The sequence below is a fragment of the Ictidomys tridecemlineatus genome, chromosome 7 (genome assembly GCF_052094955.1).
Source record: "Ictidomys tridecemlineatus isolate mIctTri1 chromosome 7, mIctTri1.hap1, whole genome shotgun sequence".
Lineage (NCBI taxonomy): Eukaryota > Metazoa > Chordata > Mammalia > Rodentia > Sciuridae > Ictidomys > Ictidomys tridecemlineatus.
Genome location: NC_135483.1, coordinates 69,392,032 through 69,408,382, shown reverse-complemented (window position 1 = coordinate 69,408,382; position 16,351 = coordinate 69,392,032). Strand labels below are relative to the sequence as shown.

Here is a 16,351-nt window from a genome sequence, read left to right as displayed (position 1 = left end):
GCTAATTAACATTCAGTCAGGGGAAAGAAATACAGAAGAAACTCTTTTCTGACCTATGCACTGAATAGAATTTCTAAAAATTAGCAAAAAGCAATTGATCTTATTGTTTCAGAATGAAGAAATTGATTTAGGAACAATGTTCTTGCTATCAGACCTCCCTGCAATTGTAAGTCTGTTGTTTGTGTTTTGCAGAAGAGATGAACATAAACATTGATCTCCAAATCTTCCAATTAGAGCTGTTATCCAAAGAGTACTATATTTAGTTCTTTTACAAATTCATTCATTTTTTAAGTCCATAAGCATGGGACCTCGAGAACATGTGGTATGTGTGTGAAATTTCAGTTTTTGACAATCAGATCCAAACCTCACTATTTGTGAGTGGAAGTAAAAAGAATCAGGAAAGAGTGAACAAGAAAGTCATTCACTTGGCCCCAGAGCATCCAATGCACTGCTTTATCCACTAATCCACAAAGCACAATATTGGACAAACTTGAAAGTAATGAAACTTTACCTCCAACCTAGCTAAGTAGACACTTTATCAAAATAAAAATTTGGATCAGTTGTGCCCCAGGAAACATGCATTGGGCATGAGTGGTTTCTGTGTTAGCTTTCTTCTCAGTACTTTCCCTTCTTGTCATTCTGCTAGGTTTCTCAGACACCTCTTAATTGTGAACAACCAAGCAAGACTAATTCCTAATGCTCTATATATACTGCTACCATCTACCTCTTATACTTCTCCCTCAATTCTTGCTTTTCCACTATCTTCTTAAACCTCGTGAATAATCCTATCTTTGATATTGGCTACTGATTGTGGTCCAATCCTCATCCTTATTATTGCACGGGTTACTTAACAGTGAATTAGTTCCTAACAAATAATAATTGTACAAATTATGATAAGTTCCATGAAAAGAACATTTGGGCCTGGGGAAAAATGAGTTTTGTCCCACCTTGTCTATATAACCCAGGTCAAAGAATAAAGATCCTTTGCAACTTCAGTATAACCATTTAAAACTAAGTTCTATTTTAAGTCCTTTGGGTATAGACCCAGGAGAGGGATATCTGGGTCAAATGGTGGTTCCATTCCCAATTTTCCAAGAAATCTCCATACTGCTTTCCATATTGGCTGCATCAGTTTGCGTCCCACCAGCAGTGTATGAGTGTACCTTTTTTCCCCACATCCTCACCAACACTTATTTTTGATTGTCTTCATAATAGCTGCCATTCTGACTGGAGTGAGATGAAATCTTAGAGTTGTTTTGATTTGCATTTCTCGAATTGCTAGCGATGATGAACCCAAAGGACTTAAAAACATCATACTACAGGGACACAGCCACATCAATGTTTATAGCAGCACAATTCACACAATAGCTAAACTGTGGAACCAACCTAGATGCCCTTCCATAGATGAATGGATTTTTAAAAATGTGGCATGTATGTATACACAATGGAATATTACTCAGCAATAAAAGAGAATAAGTTCAGCATTTGCAGGTAAATGGATGGAGTTTGGGAAGATAATGCTAAGTCAAGTTAGCCAATTCCAAATAACCAAATGCTGAATGTTTTCTTTGATATAAGGGCGCTGATTCATAGTGGGATAAGGAGAGGGAGCATGGGAGGAATAGATGAACTCTATTAGGCAGATAGGGGTGAGATAGGGCAGAGAGGTAGGAGGGGAAGTAAAGGCATGGAGTCAGAAATGATGGTGGAACGTGATGATCATTATTATCCAAAGTACATGTATAAAGACACAAATTGGTGTGAATATACTTTGTATACAATCAGAGATATGAAAAATTGCGCTCTACATGTGTAATAAGAATTGTAATGCATTCTGTCATCATATATAAATAAAAAATTAATATAAATAAATATTTTTTTAAACTAAGTGCTGATTACTTCACAAAAGGATTGTCAAAAATAACATGATAAATCACAGAATTGCAAAAATCAGACATGACTGATGGTGAAGAGCTTAATAGTTTAAAAGTGCTACACAAATACTTGATATCATTACTACTACTATTATCACTCTAGTTAATTTTACATATATCCCTAAATAGATAAAAACCTTCAAAAAGAAAATGTACTAAAAATGTAATTGCTGGGCATTTTAGAAAACTTTTCCCTACAGGAATCTCTCTTAATTTTTCTTCTACTTTAAGTAAGAAATGGTGACCAATGACAGTCTTATGGGATTCAGCTTTTGACAAGCTAGTCATTATGAACAAGGAATGCAATAAATAATTTAAAAAGGAGAAAGTCAACAAAATATTAATGTCAAATGTCTTTTCTATTTTTCATCTTCCCTTCATATTCATGTTTATTTACTACCTTGAAAACAAAATAGAATTTTAAGATTAAGAAAATCATTAGAATTATGAAATTTTTTTAAAAAAACATTTTTTGTATTAAATCTTCAACAATCACAAGGGTCTAAAGCAATTGGCTATTGTATTTTTAATAATACAAATGATTGTGACTAGTATCTGCTGCTTGGCATTTTCTTTTTAAGATTTCCTTTTGGTTGGCTCATTTTTAAGAAATGTATTTGCCTGATAAATCTAGCTTTAATCTTGATGGGTTGGATATATGCTAAGAGGCATTCTTCCAGAAGACAGAGGAGGTAAAGGGGGAAATTCTAGAAGAATGACTCGCTTGTTTGGGGGAGGATAAAAATTTAAATCAAAACATTGCCTTTACCTCACTAAAATATTCATAAATATTCAAAAAATATTCAAAGCACAGATTAAGCCACTAGAGAAAATAGTTTTCAAAGGTCTGTTGCTTATTTAATAATACACAATACCCAATAGGGAAAGTTATCAAATAGAGAAAGCATGTGTTGAAAATACTCTAAATGGTTTTCAGTATTGTGGTATATTTTGCAGGATATGACTCAACATCTGCTTTGAAGTATTTTCTTATTTTCTATAGTAATAAAGAAAAAATCTGTTTTGTTCCAATTCTTCGTTAATATTTAGAAAAAGTCACAAATTTCTTCTTGATTTATTAAAAACACTATACTCCAAAATAATACAGATGTATTTTTAGGGCATTTTCACCTAAAATAACAATATTCTCAATAATAAATATTTCAATCTATATTTTCCCTCATAATAAAAGTAGCTACTATCCAGAAATTGCCTTGTTCAAGGACCTCATATTTATTTATCCATGAATTATTTTTAACCACTTAGTGCCAAAAAGTATTTAAATGGGTAATTTGACATTAAAAGAATTGAAGAATTTCTAAGAATCCAAAACCTAATAAATGATAAATGAAAACAAATAAAATTCACCTACCACAAATTTTTTCACTGGAAAAACACTATGTAATCATGGTGGAAATAAAGCTAAAATCTCTAGGAGACGATTTGATCAAATAAAGCTGATTCCCACCCTCCTTGGAGTACTAGGTATCATTAAGCAAGACAAATTCTATAGACAGGATATCAGTTGATTTGAGGAAGTGATTATGCAAAGACTTTCATATTATCTTTTCAGACATGAGGGAGGAATAAGGACTTTGGTGGTATTCACAGACAATAAAACAACCAAACAAACCTTTGCAAAGCACAAGGAATGACAGATTATCACAAGGTGCATTTATCTTCATAAGCAGGTGGAGGAAAAAATGGACAAAAATTCTTGCCCTTATAGGCCTTATGTTATAGTAGAAGGAGATTGACAATAAACATAAATAAATAATTTACAAAGCATAGCAGAGGTGACAAGTACTATATACAAAAAACTAAGGAAAATGCAAAATTTCAAAAAGGTCAGGGAAACTGTAATTAGAAAGCAAGTAACAAGCAAAAGATACATTAATTCCTCAGTAAGTTTTAGAATTAATTTATTATGAAGTCCATAGGAAAATATAGTGCCCTTATCCAAATCCTATAATCCAAATAAAGTTTTAAATAATGTAATTTCATCACAGAATGTTAGGGGGCCTAATTGTGTGCCCCTAAAATTTGTATGTTGAAGTCCTATTTTAGTATCTCAGAATGTTTGAAGATAGGCTTTTTAAAGAAGTAATTAAGATAAATGTGGTTAATAGAGTGGGCTCAAAACCAATATTACTGGTGATAAGAAGAGATTAGGACAGATGCGGCATGCACACAGGGAAGAAGGTGGGGAGACACAGGACACAGGAAATTCTCTGCCATCCACAGGACAAAGGAAGAGGCCTCAGAAGAATGTACCTGGCCACACCTTATGTCAGACTTCTGCTCTCAGAATTGTGAGAAAATAAATTTCCATTGTTTTAGCTCCCAGTTTGTCTACTTTATTATGGCAACCAAAGCAAAATAATACAGAGAACATGGAAGTATTACGTGCACACAGTCTAAATACTGTATTTAAGATCATGAAAGATTGCATTCGCCTGAGTTTTATCACAACTCAGAATCTTTACTTGACTTTATATTTAGAATTCATACAGAGATTTGGTTTTCTGTATTTATTTTTTTAACCTTCACATTTATTAAAAATCATAAACCTAATGGGTTCTCTTCCAGTATACACCTATGAAGAGATGAATAAAAATATCACAAGGACTTCACAACTAAAAGAGCATGCTTAAGTAATATATAAATTTTCAGGATATGCAAAACTTTTTTTTCTATTAACATACACATAGTTGCTTATTGAGGTTTAAGATGGTAGCACATAGCCCCTTAGAACCATATGCATAAGTAAGCAGCCAATCACACCAGAACTTGGTCCTTCCCTTCTCTGTCAAGACGTCTGCAATTGCTAAAAGAGCTGATTGCAGCCTTGCTGTATATTTAAAAAAAAAAAAAAAAAAAAAAAAGAGTGGACCATCTACTGATGCAAGCTTTCTGTTGACTATATAGAGAATGTTGCATGCACATTTAAAAATATTCTTTAATTTCAAGAATGTTGCTTTCCTTTTAGGTTTTTCCCATAATAGACTGGAGGATTAAAATAAGTAAATGAATATACTTACAGGTCCTGTTAATTTAGATGCTTTCTCAAATTCTTCACCCTCCTCCATCAGTGCTTCTTCAGTCCCAGGTAAAGAATCTATTTTAATTTTTTAAAATGAATAAATGAAAGTCACAAATTGCTTACTAGTTCTCTGATATATAAACCTGTTAGTGAAAATAATATTAAAATTATTGCACTGATTGTTGAAAAATCAGTGTCTGTGAATTAAAATAAAGTAAGAATGATATTTATTTAGCTTAATAATTTATGAAAGTATTTTTAATTTAGAAGGTGCAATAAAATCAGAAAAGTACAAGAACTGCAGCTTATTATGCAAATGAAGCAACACTTTTTATGGCATATTATTCAGCTAGTTGTTGGAATATATTTATATTTAATGTTCTTTTTCTCTTTGTAATTTTATATTTCCTTGTTGGTTTTATTCATTAAGTAACTGTCTTCTTTCAAGGCTACACAATTTAAGTATCAATTTGTGTTCTCTTTTTTAAATAGGATGAAAATTTTTGAAGAATCCACAGAAGAGTACATGTTTTTACATGGTGGTAGGTTTTCTACTTTAATATATTAAGCAAGAGGTTGTGATTATTTAGCCTAAATAGAGGGGTGGGAGAATAGTTATATTCGAATATGTGAATAAAATCTTGGCAAGCTGTTCCATATGTCTGCTGAGTTAAATTATAGCAGCATGAGTTTCTGTGGGTTATAAAGAATTTTGCAGTAAGGATGGATATATGGATTATTTATATCTATAGATAATCTACACCAGATACTGTCAACTTCCTTTTGTAAAATATTAACTCCTTCTATTAAAGCAACAACAATAAAATCCCTTTAGGGGAAAGTATTTTAAACCAGTGAGTTTTAAAAAATGACTTCTTATATTTAGTAATATTGAAAGACAGCCTTCTGAATCATGAATATTTTCCTTTAGATTAATGTGTAAATGAAGACATTTTTTGATTGCATAAAATTTGTACTCTGGGAAGAAATTCAAAGCATGAAATCCTTCTAGCCCTTAATGGCCACCAAGGAGAAGAGAGACAAAAGGAAACTTGGCACAAATCCATAATCGTAGTTTTTAAATCCCATAGCTCTCTTTATCTCTGATAATTCAGAATTTTATATTCAGGAAGAAAGGTTGCTAATCTCATAGCATAGAGTTTATCTAGATATAAAAGTAGAGTTCGTTTTAGAACACAGAAAGCCCTCCTTATAAAACTCACTTTGGGAGAAGCAGATACTTTCTCAAGTTGTAGATAAATGTAAAAATTTTATCTACTACTCTTCTAAACAGAACATTGGCATTAAAAAGAAGCTAATTTAAAGAAGATAAAATCAAGACAGATAATGAGACTTACACTAAATTCAAAAATCATAATCCACTTGAAAAGAACCCTTGAACTCCCATCTACTAAAACCAAGTTGTAAGGGTGACAATAGACTCTTTAAATTAGGATGTAAATTAGGAATAATTTAAATTCCCTAAGGCTAAATTACATTCTTCAGAACTGTGAACAAATGCTGGTGTAACTTTAGAATTCACTCATTAGCTTTGTTTTATTTGTTGAAATTCTTGACTAGAATATTGATTTTAAAATAATATCAAATTGTTCTATTCTACATCACAAAACTATTTTTGAATATAGGGCAAGGAAAACCATCCTCTTTGGGGTTTTGCTTATTTTTTTAAAACTTAGAAATACTCTCAATGTTCCTCTCAGTAGGTAGGTAAATGGTTTTAGAGCTTCATTATATATGTGTGTATTAATCTATTCATTCAATTATTTATGGGGATTCTGTGTAGTCATTTATCCAGCAAATATTATATGTCAGGCACTTTAGTAAGCCCTTTCAAATATATTGAAATAAGATAATGTTCTATAACTCTCATAGAATTCACTTGAACACATTTACAGTATTGATATTTTAGCAAAGAATATTTACCAGAAATTATTGGCAACTTTTCATGGTCTTACACTCTCTTCTTGTTTGGGTTGAATTCTTCCTGTTTCATGCTGTGGCTGGTGTGATCTGGGTAACGGACATTGAATTTAGGGGAAAGGGATAACTGTGAAGAGCTACCAGAATATTTGAGAATTTACATATGTGACCCTATCAGAAGCTATTAAGTTAAATGAGTTCTGCCATATAGACCAAATCTTATGATAGGATACCAATCAAACAAGCAAGTTAAGGCAAATAGACATCATGAAAATAAAGCATTTTATTTAATTGATTGAGTGAATGAATGGTACTGGGGATTGAACCCAGAAGTACTTAACCACTGAGCTATACCATCAGTCCTATATTTCTTATTTTGAGACAGGGTCTCACTAAGTCATGGAGGCAGGCTCTCACTAAATTGCTTAGGTAGGCCTCAGACTTGGGATCCTCCTGCCTCGGCCTACTGAATCACTGTGACTACAACCATGCACCACCACACCCACCATGAAACCTTTTATTTATAATGCTTAGGAGGTGAACGTTTTTCCTGAAGAGTTCTGAAGTTGTTGCTTATTAACAATAATTGGTGCATTCAAATGTTTAAACAATTTTGCTATTTCAGAGCAATTTATCTTATAAGAACTCATGATTTTCAAAATAGAAGGGATTAATTATTAGAGTTATTTTAAGTCACATAGAAGTTGATGGAAAGTTAGTCACTAAATTTGTCAAATATTGCAGAGTTGATTTTCAACCCTCATTTAAGAGAAGAACAAAATAAGACATGGGGGAGAAACTGAGGCATGGAAAACTTTTCTCAAAAACTAACAATCTCTATTAGCATTTGGTCTAGAAATTTTGTCTCGGTTGACTGAGCATACTAACAGGAACCTAGAAGAAGTCTATAAAGTTTATCGCAATGTTGAGCTTCATTCCATTTCTTCCTGACATTATTTTTATTATTTCTGCTTGTGTCGAAAGATGTTTTGTGCACAAATTACATTTTTTCATAAAAATACTTACACACATTGAGCCAGGCTCAAGGTGGATGCATAGTTCATATAAAAATCACATGACAACTTTTGGCCAATCCAATAATATTCAACTATGGGATTTAGTATTTGACTAAAGGAATTTTCAAAAGGATGTACTAAACCAGGAACTTTTTTTTGGCATGTGTTCATCGGGTATACTAATATTTGAGTGCAGAGAATGTAGGAGTTTAGCATTTCAAGAAAGGAGCTTAAATTTAATGGTTTTTTTTTCCCCACTGAATGCAAGTAGGCTTAAACACAGACCTATTACTGATCAGCACAATGACCCACATCTGTAATCCTGGCTGCTAGGGAGGCTGAAGCAGGAAGATCATAAATTTGAGGTCAGACAAAGCAACTTAGTGAGACCTTGTCTCAAAATTTAAAAAGGGATGGGGGTAAAGCTCAAGCTTCCTAAAATGAGTACTTGCTAACATGTGCAAGGCCCTGAATTGAATCCCCAGTTCTGCAAAAAAAAAAGAAAAGAAAGAAAGAAATAGAAAAAAGAAAGAAAAGAAAAAGAAGAAAGAAAAATATTTACAAAAATCAAAACATTATTATCTGTATTACTTAATATCTCCAGATATTTAAGTCCCTACAGTGCTCAATAATTATGTAAATACAGTTGCTAAAGTATATATACCTATATATCCTTTATATATAGATATATAGATTGATCACTTGGAGTGGTTTTTATAGAATTTAAACTATTAGTGGGCAAATTGTTAACCGGGATCTGTCTCATATTAGTTTTTTTTTTTTAAAGCCATTTACATTGGTGTATTTCCATCACAAAGAATCTGTTCTTCACTCAACGTGAATCTGTTTCACAGATTTGCAATTTGGACACAAGAGTCTTCAAAATTGGATTCAGGGCAGGACATCACTATGCCTCACAGAGAGTTATTCCACCATATTCTATGAAAAGGGTCTCATATTAGTTTTATATTGGGAATGCTGGGGTACACAAAAAAATCTCAATAAGCATGTGAGAAGAACAAGTACATATGAAGCAATTAAAAGATGGTTAGGCCTGAGGGGGTAAAAAAAAATGGTGTGGGCAAGACATCAGGGACACTTAGGATAACCTTAGAGCACAGAATCAGAACAGGCCAAGACGAGGCTGGGGATGTGGCTCGAGCGGTACTGCGCTTGCCTTGCATGCACTCGGTGCTGGGTTTGATCCTCAGCACCACATAAAAATAAAATAAAGATGTTGTGTCCACCAAAAACTGAAAAATAAATATTAAAAAATTCTCTCTCTCTCTTAAAAAAAAGGAGCAGGCAGAGAGGGAGAAATATACCAATGAGACTTGTTCATAGGTCAGGGCTTTATTCTCAAAGATATTTTTCTAGAAATAGAGCTTCGGGGTTTAGCTTTTATGAATGCTCAAGATTTTAAGATAATGGAAAACATTTTCAAAATTGTTTATAATCCATCTGGGATATATTATCTTCCTCTCAGCTCTGTATTCACCAGTGTTTGGTTTTACCAACTTTCTTAACCAATGCCAAAAATGGTTATAAAATAATATTTCAACATGATCTTAATTTCCCTGATTAGTAGGGTAGTGATGTATATTTCATGTGTTCATTGGCCATTTGTATTTCCTCTTCTGTGAATTTTTTTTTAATGTCCATTGCTTATTTTTATATGGATTTGTTGATCTTTATTATTAAATTGTAGGTGTTCTTCATATTCTAAATATTAATCTTTGGTCAATGACAAACACATTGCAAATATATCTTCCCATTTTATGTCTTTTCTTCTGGCATCATTTTATTAACAGCAGTTCTTAATTTTCTATAGTTAAATTTTTTATTTTCTTCTGTTTTAAAAAAATATTTAGCTCATTTTTTATTTAAATTAAATATACTTGTTACTGATAAATAGAAGCATAGAAATTATACATATTAATGGAATGCCATAGGGTATTTCAACACATGCATGCATTGTGTTATGTTGAATCAGGTTAAACATAACTGTCTCCTCATTCATCATTTTTTAATGGTGAAAACATCCAAAATCCTTTCTTCTAGTGTTTTAAAATGTACAGCGCACTATTATTTTGTTATATATTTTAAGATTTAAAATTCTTGTGTCTTATTTAAAATAACCTTTCTCTATTCAGGTATAAGGAAATATTCTATAGTTTCTCTTCTATCTTAACTGGACATACTGTCTTGCTAGAACAATGGCCAAGGAAGAGGTGATGTGTCTTAGATGGCATTGAAGCAGTAGTGCATGTACTTATTCACTTATTCAGCAAACATTTTGAAATGCTCTGACATTAACTTCATATGCTAAGGTATGAAGTTTGAATTCTGTCCTATGTAAAATGGGTGCAGATTAATCAGCTTTATTTTTAGAAAGTAAATTAACTAAGGAGGGGTGAGATAGTGCAAGGAGGGCAAAGAAGGTTTCTACACTAGGTGAAGAAAGAGAAGGAAAATGTACACCAGCCACTATCGGGAAAAATGGAGAGGAGCCTGGATCAGGAAGTAAATTCCAAAGTGACATTGACGTAATTGAACACCAATTTAACACAGGGCTGAGAGAGAAAGTAGATGATATTTTCAAGTCTAATACTGACCTTCTCCCCAAAAAAGACTGGACGGGTGGTGTGAGAATGAGAGTAGGAGATAAGTCAAGTTTCAAGGGGCAGATAATGAGTTCTATTTTCTATAGAGCCAGCAAGAAAAGTAGAGTTCTAACACACATTAGAATTGGTGACAATTTGGGGAGTCACCAACAACTCCTTGCTGTTCCTCAGAACACACATTTCCTGCTTCTGTTTGTCCTCTGCCCTTAACTCCTGATATACAGCTCAAAGGACTGTGCTGGTGGTGGACAGGTAATCCACAGGGCTGAGATTTGACACAGGGGAAGATCTTTTCTTTTCTTTTCTTTTCTTTTCTTTTCTTTTCTTTTCTTTTCTTTCTTCTCCCTCCCTCCCTTCCTCCCTCCCTCCCTCCCTCCCTTCCTTCCTTCCTTCTTTCCTTCTTTCTTCTAATCATTACATGCTTCTAAAGCTTTAATAAATACTGTAGAATTCAAAACTTACCCAATGAATCTGGGATTATTTCGTCTGGAGAATGAAGCAATTGTAACGTCTCTTCAGTCCTTTCAGCTAGATTGTCTCCTTGAAGCCTAAATAATTAAAAATGGTGATTGAAACCTCTAATAATCTTAAATTGTAAAATATAAACCACACACTCTGGGGATTAAGACTGTGAACTTCTAGACCCAAAATCTAGACCTCAATCTTCAAAGTAGAAATAAAAGTTCATTCAAGCCATCTAAATTTGGTGTTTTGGTTTTGTAGGCTTTAAAGAAATGATTTTTTTTTTTATCTTTCCTCTTATATCATTGGCAAGTTGGATCTAGGTTCAATCCACTTCACTTCTGAGGCTGACCAGAGAAACATTTATAAGCAAATGTTTTCCCTGAAACTACAAAGGGAGGTTGAGTAGACGAAAAACAAAAGTTTAATCCAATGTGCTTACCTAACTACTGGGTCCAGTAGGGTTTTCATGACTACACAAAGGTTTGTCAACACAGATCTCCAAATCAACCAACCTGAGATAACAGGCCTGTGGGTCAAGACCAGTCTCAGCGATGGGAATGAAGATTTCTGATACGAGTGACTGCCTAGGGTTCTCATAGACACTGGGTCTTCCTCAGGAGAGGAAGATTGTGTAGGTACTTTTGTGGCAATGCATTCTGAACTCCTCTGTATCCACATCTCTAAAGAGAGAAATGTGGACTGGCAATGTCTGGTTGAACTCTTGATTAGTATCATGTTCTAAAACTCCATTATCAAAGGAAGGTGGAGCTCAGCAACATGTTTTGCAACTCTGTCCTAAATAAACACAGTTCTGCTGATGTTGGAGGACAGTATAACAAAAGGCTCAGACTGGAAGTTTCTAACAGTGTCCTTACTTTTTCTTGTACTTTGCTAATGACAAATGTCTTTCATAGGAAAACATTAGTAAATGAATAAAGTATAATATTAAAGTTCACTTAAAACAGAAGTATAATTTACAACTATACTGGACTCAAAAGCTATAACTTTTAGCCATGTTGTATCTTTACTTTTTTATACTATAAAAAAATAACAATTTGCCTTGAACTTTTGCAAATTGAAGCAAATATGCATACCTTTCCCTATTTAACTTTTTTGTAATTATAAATATTGTAAATTATACTTTCCTTTTTATTTTCATAATATTAAATTTTGTGCATAGCAGTATGAATTACACTTACACTACATTTTATTTTATATACATAAAGCTAAACTTACTCTGTCTTGCATAAGGTAATTAAAGTATTCTCAAGGGCAATTTCCTGATAATTGTAACATTTTTTATTTATCTATATATCTATATTATACCTTAATTAATTTTTCAAATTTTACTGTGAAAAAATACCACTTTTAAGTACATGAATTAGCTACATATTTCTCAAACCTTCCCTATACTATTTATTTATGTTCTTCCAGTAATTAGAAAACCTACTTCAATAATCAACAATATCCAATGTTCTTTTCTTAAATCTCTTTGTCCAGGATTATCCTATCAAAATTATCAAAGAAAGTATATAGGTATATGACTTATTGAAAGGTGGAAGTAATAATTATTATTAATTATTCACAACAACTCCAACATATCTGGTATTTAACATTATGTTCAAAACCTAAATGGAAAATAAATCCCCAAGAAAGGCAGAAAGAAGCAAGACATTAAAAACTATGCCATAACTTTTTGGCTCATTGCACACTCATCAGTAGAACAATATTTATTTAGCATTTATTGACCTGCTCAGTAAGGAGCCCAATATTACAGAGATGCAAAGAAATTATAACTATCCCTGATTTCAAAGCACTCTCAATCTAGCTGAGTTGAAAAGACAAATGGCCATGAATAAAAACCCAACAGATTGGGTGGCCTTGAAGCCAGCTCATCTTTGTCCAAACATTGCCCTCAAGTTTACCATGACTTGACAGCAACCTGATTACAGAACACTGTAATCCTTGCTCTGCCAATGTTTCCCAAACTGTACTGCACACAGCATTACTTCTGGAAGAGGTTATAATAGGTGGTATGCAAACAAGGGTGGCATGGACAAGTCTAGGAAATACAGTTTTTGAAAAGTTAAATTGTTTTTGTTTAATTTTTTTTAACCACAAGACATTTTCTCTTCACTTTCTAAAACCACTCCTCTACATTCTACCATCCTTTAAATAAAACCACTCCTCCATATTAAGCAAACACTGTTATATTTTCAATCCCTACAAAGGATGATTCCTGCTCCTCTTTCTCATCCTGAAACTCTTTTCTCCTCCAAGAATATTCCAGTACTGGAGTTGAGTTGTAACTCTGTAATAGAATACATGCTTAGCATGCAAGGGGACATAGTTTCAATACCCAGTACCAATATATATATATAGTTTTCCCCCTCTAAAGAAGGATGCCTAACCCCTCAGCCTCAGATAAAGCAGGATTGTGTGTATTACCTTTTCTTCTCTTTGCCTGTAAAGAGTTTGCTCAGGCTCACATTATCATCCTGAATGTTCTGGTGTTTGTGTAGATTTTCTTGCTAAACCCATAGCTTCTTTTCTTGCTAAACTTTAGCTCCTTGCTAAACCCATAGCTCATCTGGAGATCTACCCTTTTCTTCACCTTCCCTAACCCAAGGACAGACAATTGGAACAGTTCCACATCAAAAAAACACAAATTCAATATTTTCTGAAAATAAACTTAATTCCTTTGGGTTCTTTCACATTCTCACTCTCTATGACACTTTCTCTTCAATAGCTATAGACGTTATTTCCCTTCATTTCCCCCAGGGTATCCAGTTTTCTCCTGATTCCCTTCCATCCCCACTAGTTACCTAGACCCTCACTTTCTTCTCAACTCCCTTGCACTCTGTCCTTCAGCCATCTCTGCCCAAGCAGACCTCAACCCTGTAGTAATCTACCATTTCCCTACTTTTGTGTAGCTGAGTAACACCAAAGGAAATCATGACCCTCTAAGATTGGTGAGTACAAACTAAGAGTTTCAGCTTTAAACTTAGATTTCTTGATTATCTTTCCTTCAATCCTTTCAAGGTCTTTTCAAAAATATCATCATTCTTTAATGTCACTCAGAAAAGTTCCATAATCAGAAAAAAAGGGCCTTCAACTTTCCCCCACATGCCAGTCTCTTAACTATCTGCACCTTGACCCATATTCAATAATTTTCCAATTCACAGAGGGTAAGAGCTCCTTTCCTTATGTAAGGTGTAGGCCATCCATTAGGCTCATGGCTCAGATCCCGTGTGTCATGTCCCTCTTGGTCCTCAGTCTGTTTAACCCACCACCATTATTCATTCTTATCACCTGCATTCCCATTTCCCATGGTATATAAACAAGCTCACTTCTCTTTTAGTCTTATACACACACAAACACACACACAAACAAATGAATTGCTTCTATGATTATCTAAAACATCTAGCTATTGCTGCCTTTCTTGCACATTCTTCTTAGAGCTAAACTTCTAAAATATTCTCCAACTGATACCTTTACTTCCACAGTTTTCATTCATTAATTTGGTTCGTGCCTCGACCACTCTGGGAAAACTGCTTACACCTGACATCTTAATGGCTGAATGCAGTAGAAACTTTCTAGACCTTATCTTTAAATATTTAAACTTGTGTGAACACCTACTCATTCTTGAGGTTATCACTGCTTATTTTCTGGGTGCCTCTCTGACTCCTACCTAACTGAATGATTCTACAAATATCTCTCCTCAGTCTCCTTTAAAGGCCCTTCTTTCTTTGTAGAGTCTTTATCTTGAACCCTCAGCTCAAGATTGATGTACCTAAATTCTTGCAGGACATTTTACTTGGATGCTTTAAATTCCTCAAAACCAATATGTCCAAAAGCAAACTCATCTCCATTATCACCTCACCTGTCTCTGGACATTGCTAATCCATCTCAGTCTTGCTAACAATACTTCCTCAAGTTATCACTTAATATTCATCACTTCTTTCTTACTAATGCTATGATATGATGGCTTGTCTTGATTTGACTGCATTATTATGTAGTTTCATCACAGATATTCATACTTAGAAACTTGCCTTCCAAAAATCCATCTGCATATTACTACCAAAATGTTCAAAACATGTATTCAACCATGTTACTCTCATGCTTTAAACCTTTTAGCGAAAGAGGCCTTAACATAGTAATCTTACCAGGCTTAGGAATAGGTTTTAAGGGAGTCAAAATAATTTGAATGAAATAGAATGAACAAATAAAATGAAGACTTTTGGGTGTCTGTGATCTTTTCTGGAGAGAAATCATTTTAACCAGTTTCTCAAAGTAATCTTTGACTCAAAGGGGTTTTAGAACTACCATTTTCATTGGCTTCTCATCCCCTGCAGAATGAGTTATGGTTTCCTTAGCAAGACATCTGAGCCTCTCATTGCACAATCCCTACCTGTTGTCTGCAGATCCATCTTCTTGGGTATTTTATACTCCAAAAAACCCCAAACTACTTTCACTTTTTGGAAGATATTTTGTTATTAACCCTTTGTGTCATTATACTATTATCTCTGGCAGCATTTACCTCGTCCTTCTTTTTTACTATGTGGTTAGTCTCAGCTTTTCATTCTAAATTTTTCTCTTTACAGAAGTTTTTCTTCTGGAAGTCTTAGCATGATTGCAAATCTTTACTCTTACTTTTCTGCATTTTTAACTGTTGATTTAGATGTCTGTGTTTGTCAACATGCTGTGAGTGTCTTAAAGAAAGGATTCTGGTTTTCATGTGTTGCATGTTCTTGACATACAGCTTAGATCCATCTGGGTACACTGTGAACTCTAAAAGAAGTTACTAAGGTATTTTAAAGTGATTATTTCACTTTGGAGATTAAGAAAAGCTATGACCCATCCTATGTACAGGGGATTTTCCAAAGAATACTGTAGTATAATTACAATTATATTCCCTTGAGAAGTACTGAAAATTATCCTCCATGTATTCAGAGTGAGGCTGTTTTTAGCCAGGTTCACCATAATGCAGGGAATGAGCCGGAAGCTTACACGTTAAGAGGATGTACAATCCAGAGGCATGAATGAATGCTGTGGGCTTAAAAAGTAAAAGGAGGAAAGCTAGCACAATGATGGACTGAGTCAAACCCTGTACAGGTGGCTGCTCCCCTTTCTCACAAAAATTTCTGAGGAATCCTTAGGCTCCAGTGAAGGATGGTGCTTTGGCATTGATATTCCTGAATTACGAATTGCACATGCATTAATACCGAATGATTCCCCTTGACTATCCTGGGGCAGGAAATAAGATCTAAGGTCTAGGATAAGGCGAGATGCTGAAGGTTGTGCAGGCACAAAGCTTGTTATTGCAAC

At 33.9% G+C, this 16,351-nt stretch overlaps 1 protein-coding gene across 10 annotated transcripts in view; it reads right to left on the bottom strand.

The window, feature by feature from the left end:
- Positions 1-16,351, bottom strand: part of C7H8orf34 (chromosome 7 C8orf34 homolog) — a 499,329-nt gene that overhangs the window by 184,654 nt on the left and 298,324 nt on the right. For 9 of the 10 annotated variants that reach the window (XM_078017141.1, XM_078017138.1, XM_040294025.2 and 6 more), the window contains exons 9-10: positions 11,021-11,106; positions 4,976-5,052 (exon numbers count right to left, since the gene is read on the bottom strand). In XM_078017141.1, coding sequence (XP_077873267.1) covers positions 4,976-5,052; positions 11,021-11,106 — 163 coding nt within the window. Of the gene's footprint in view, positions 1-4,975; positions 5,053-6,921; positions 7,009-11,020; positions 11,107-16,351 lie in introns of those variants that run through there. The other variant, XM_078017143.1, reaches the window with a different exon arrangement.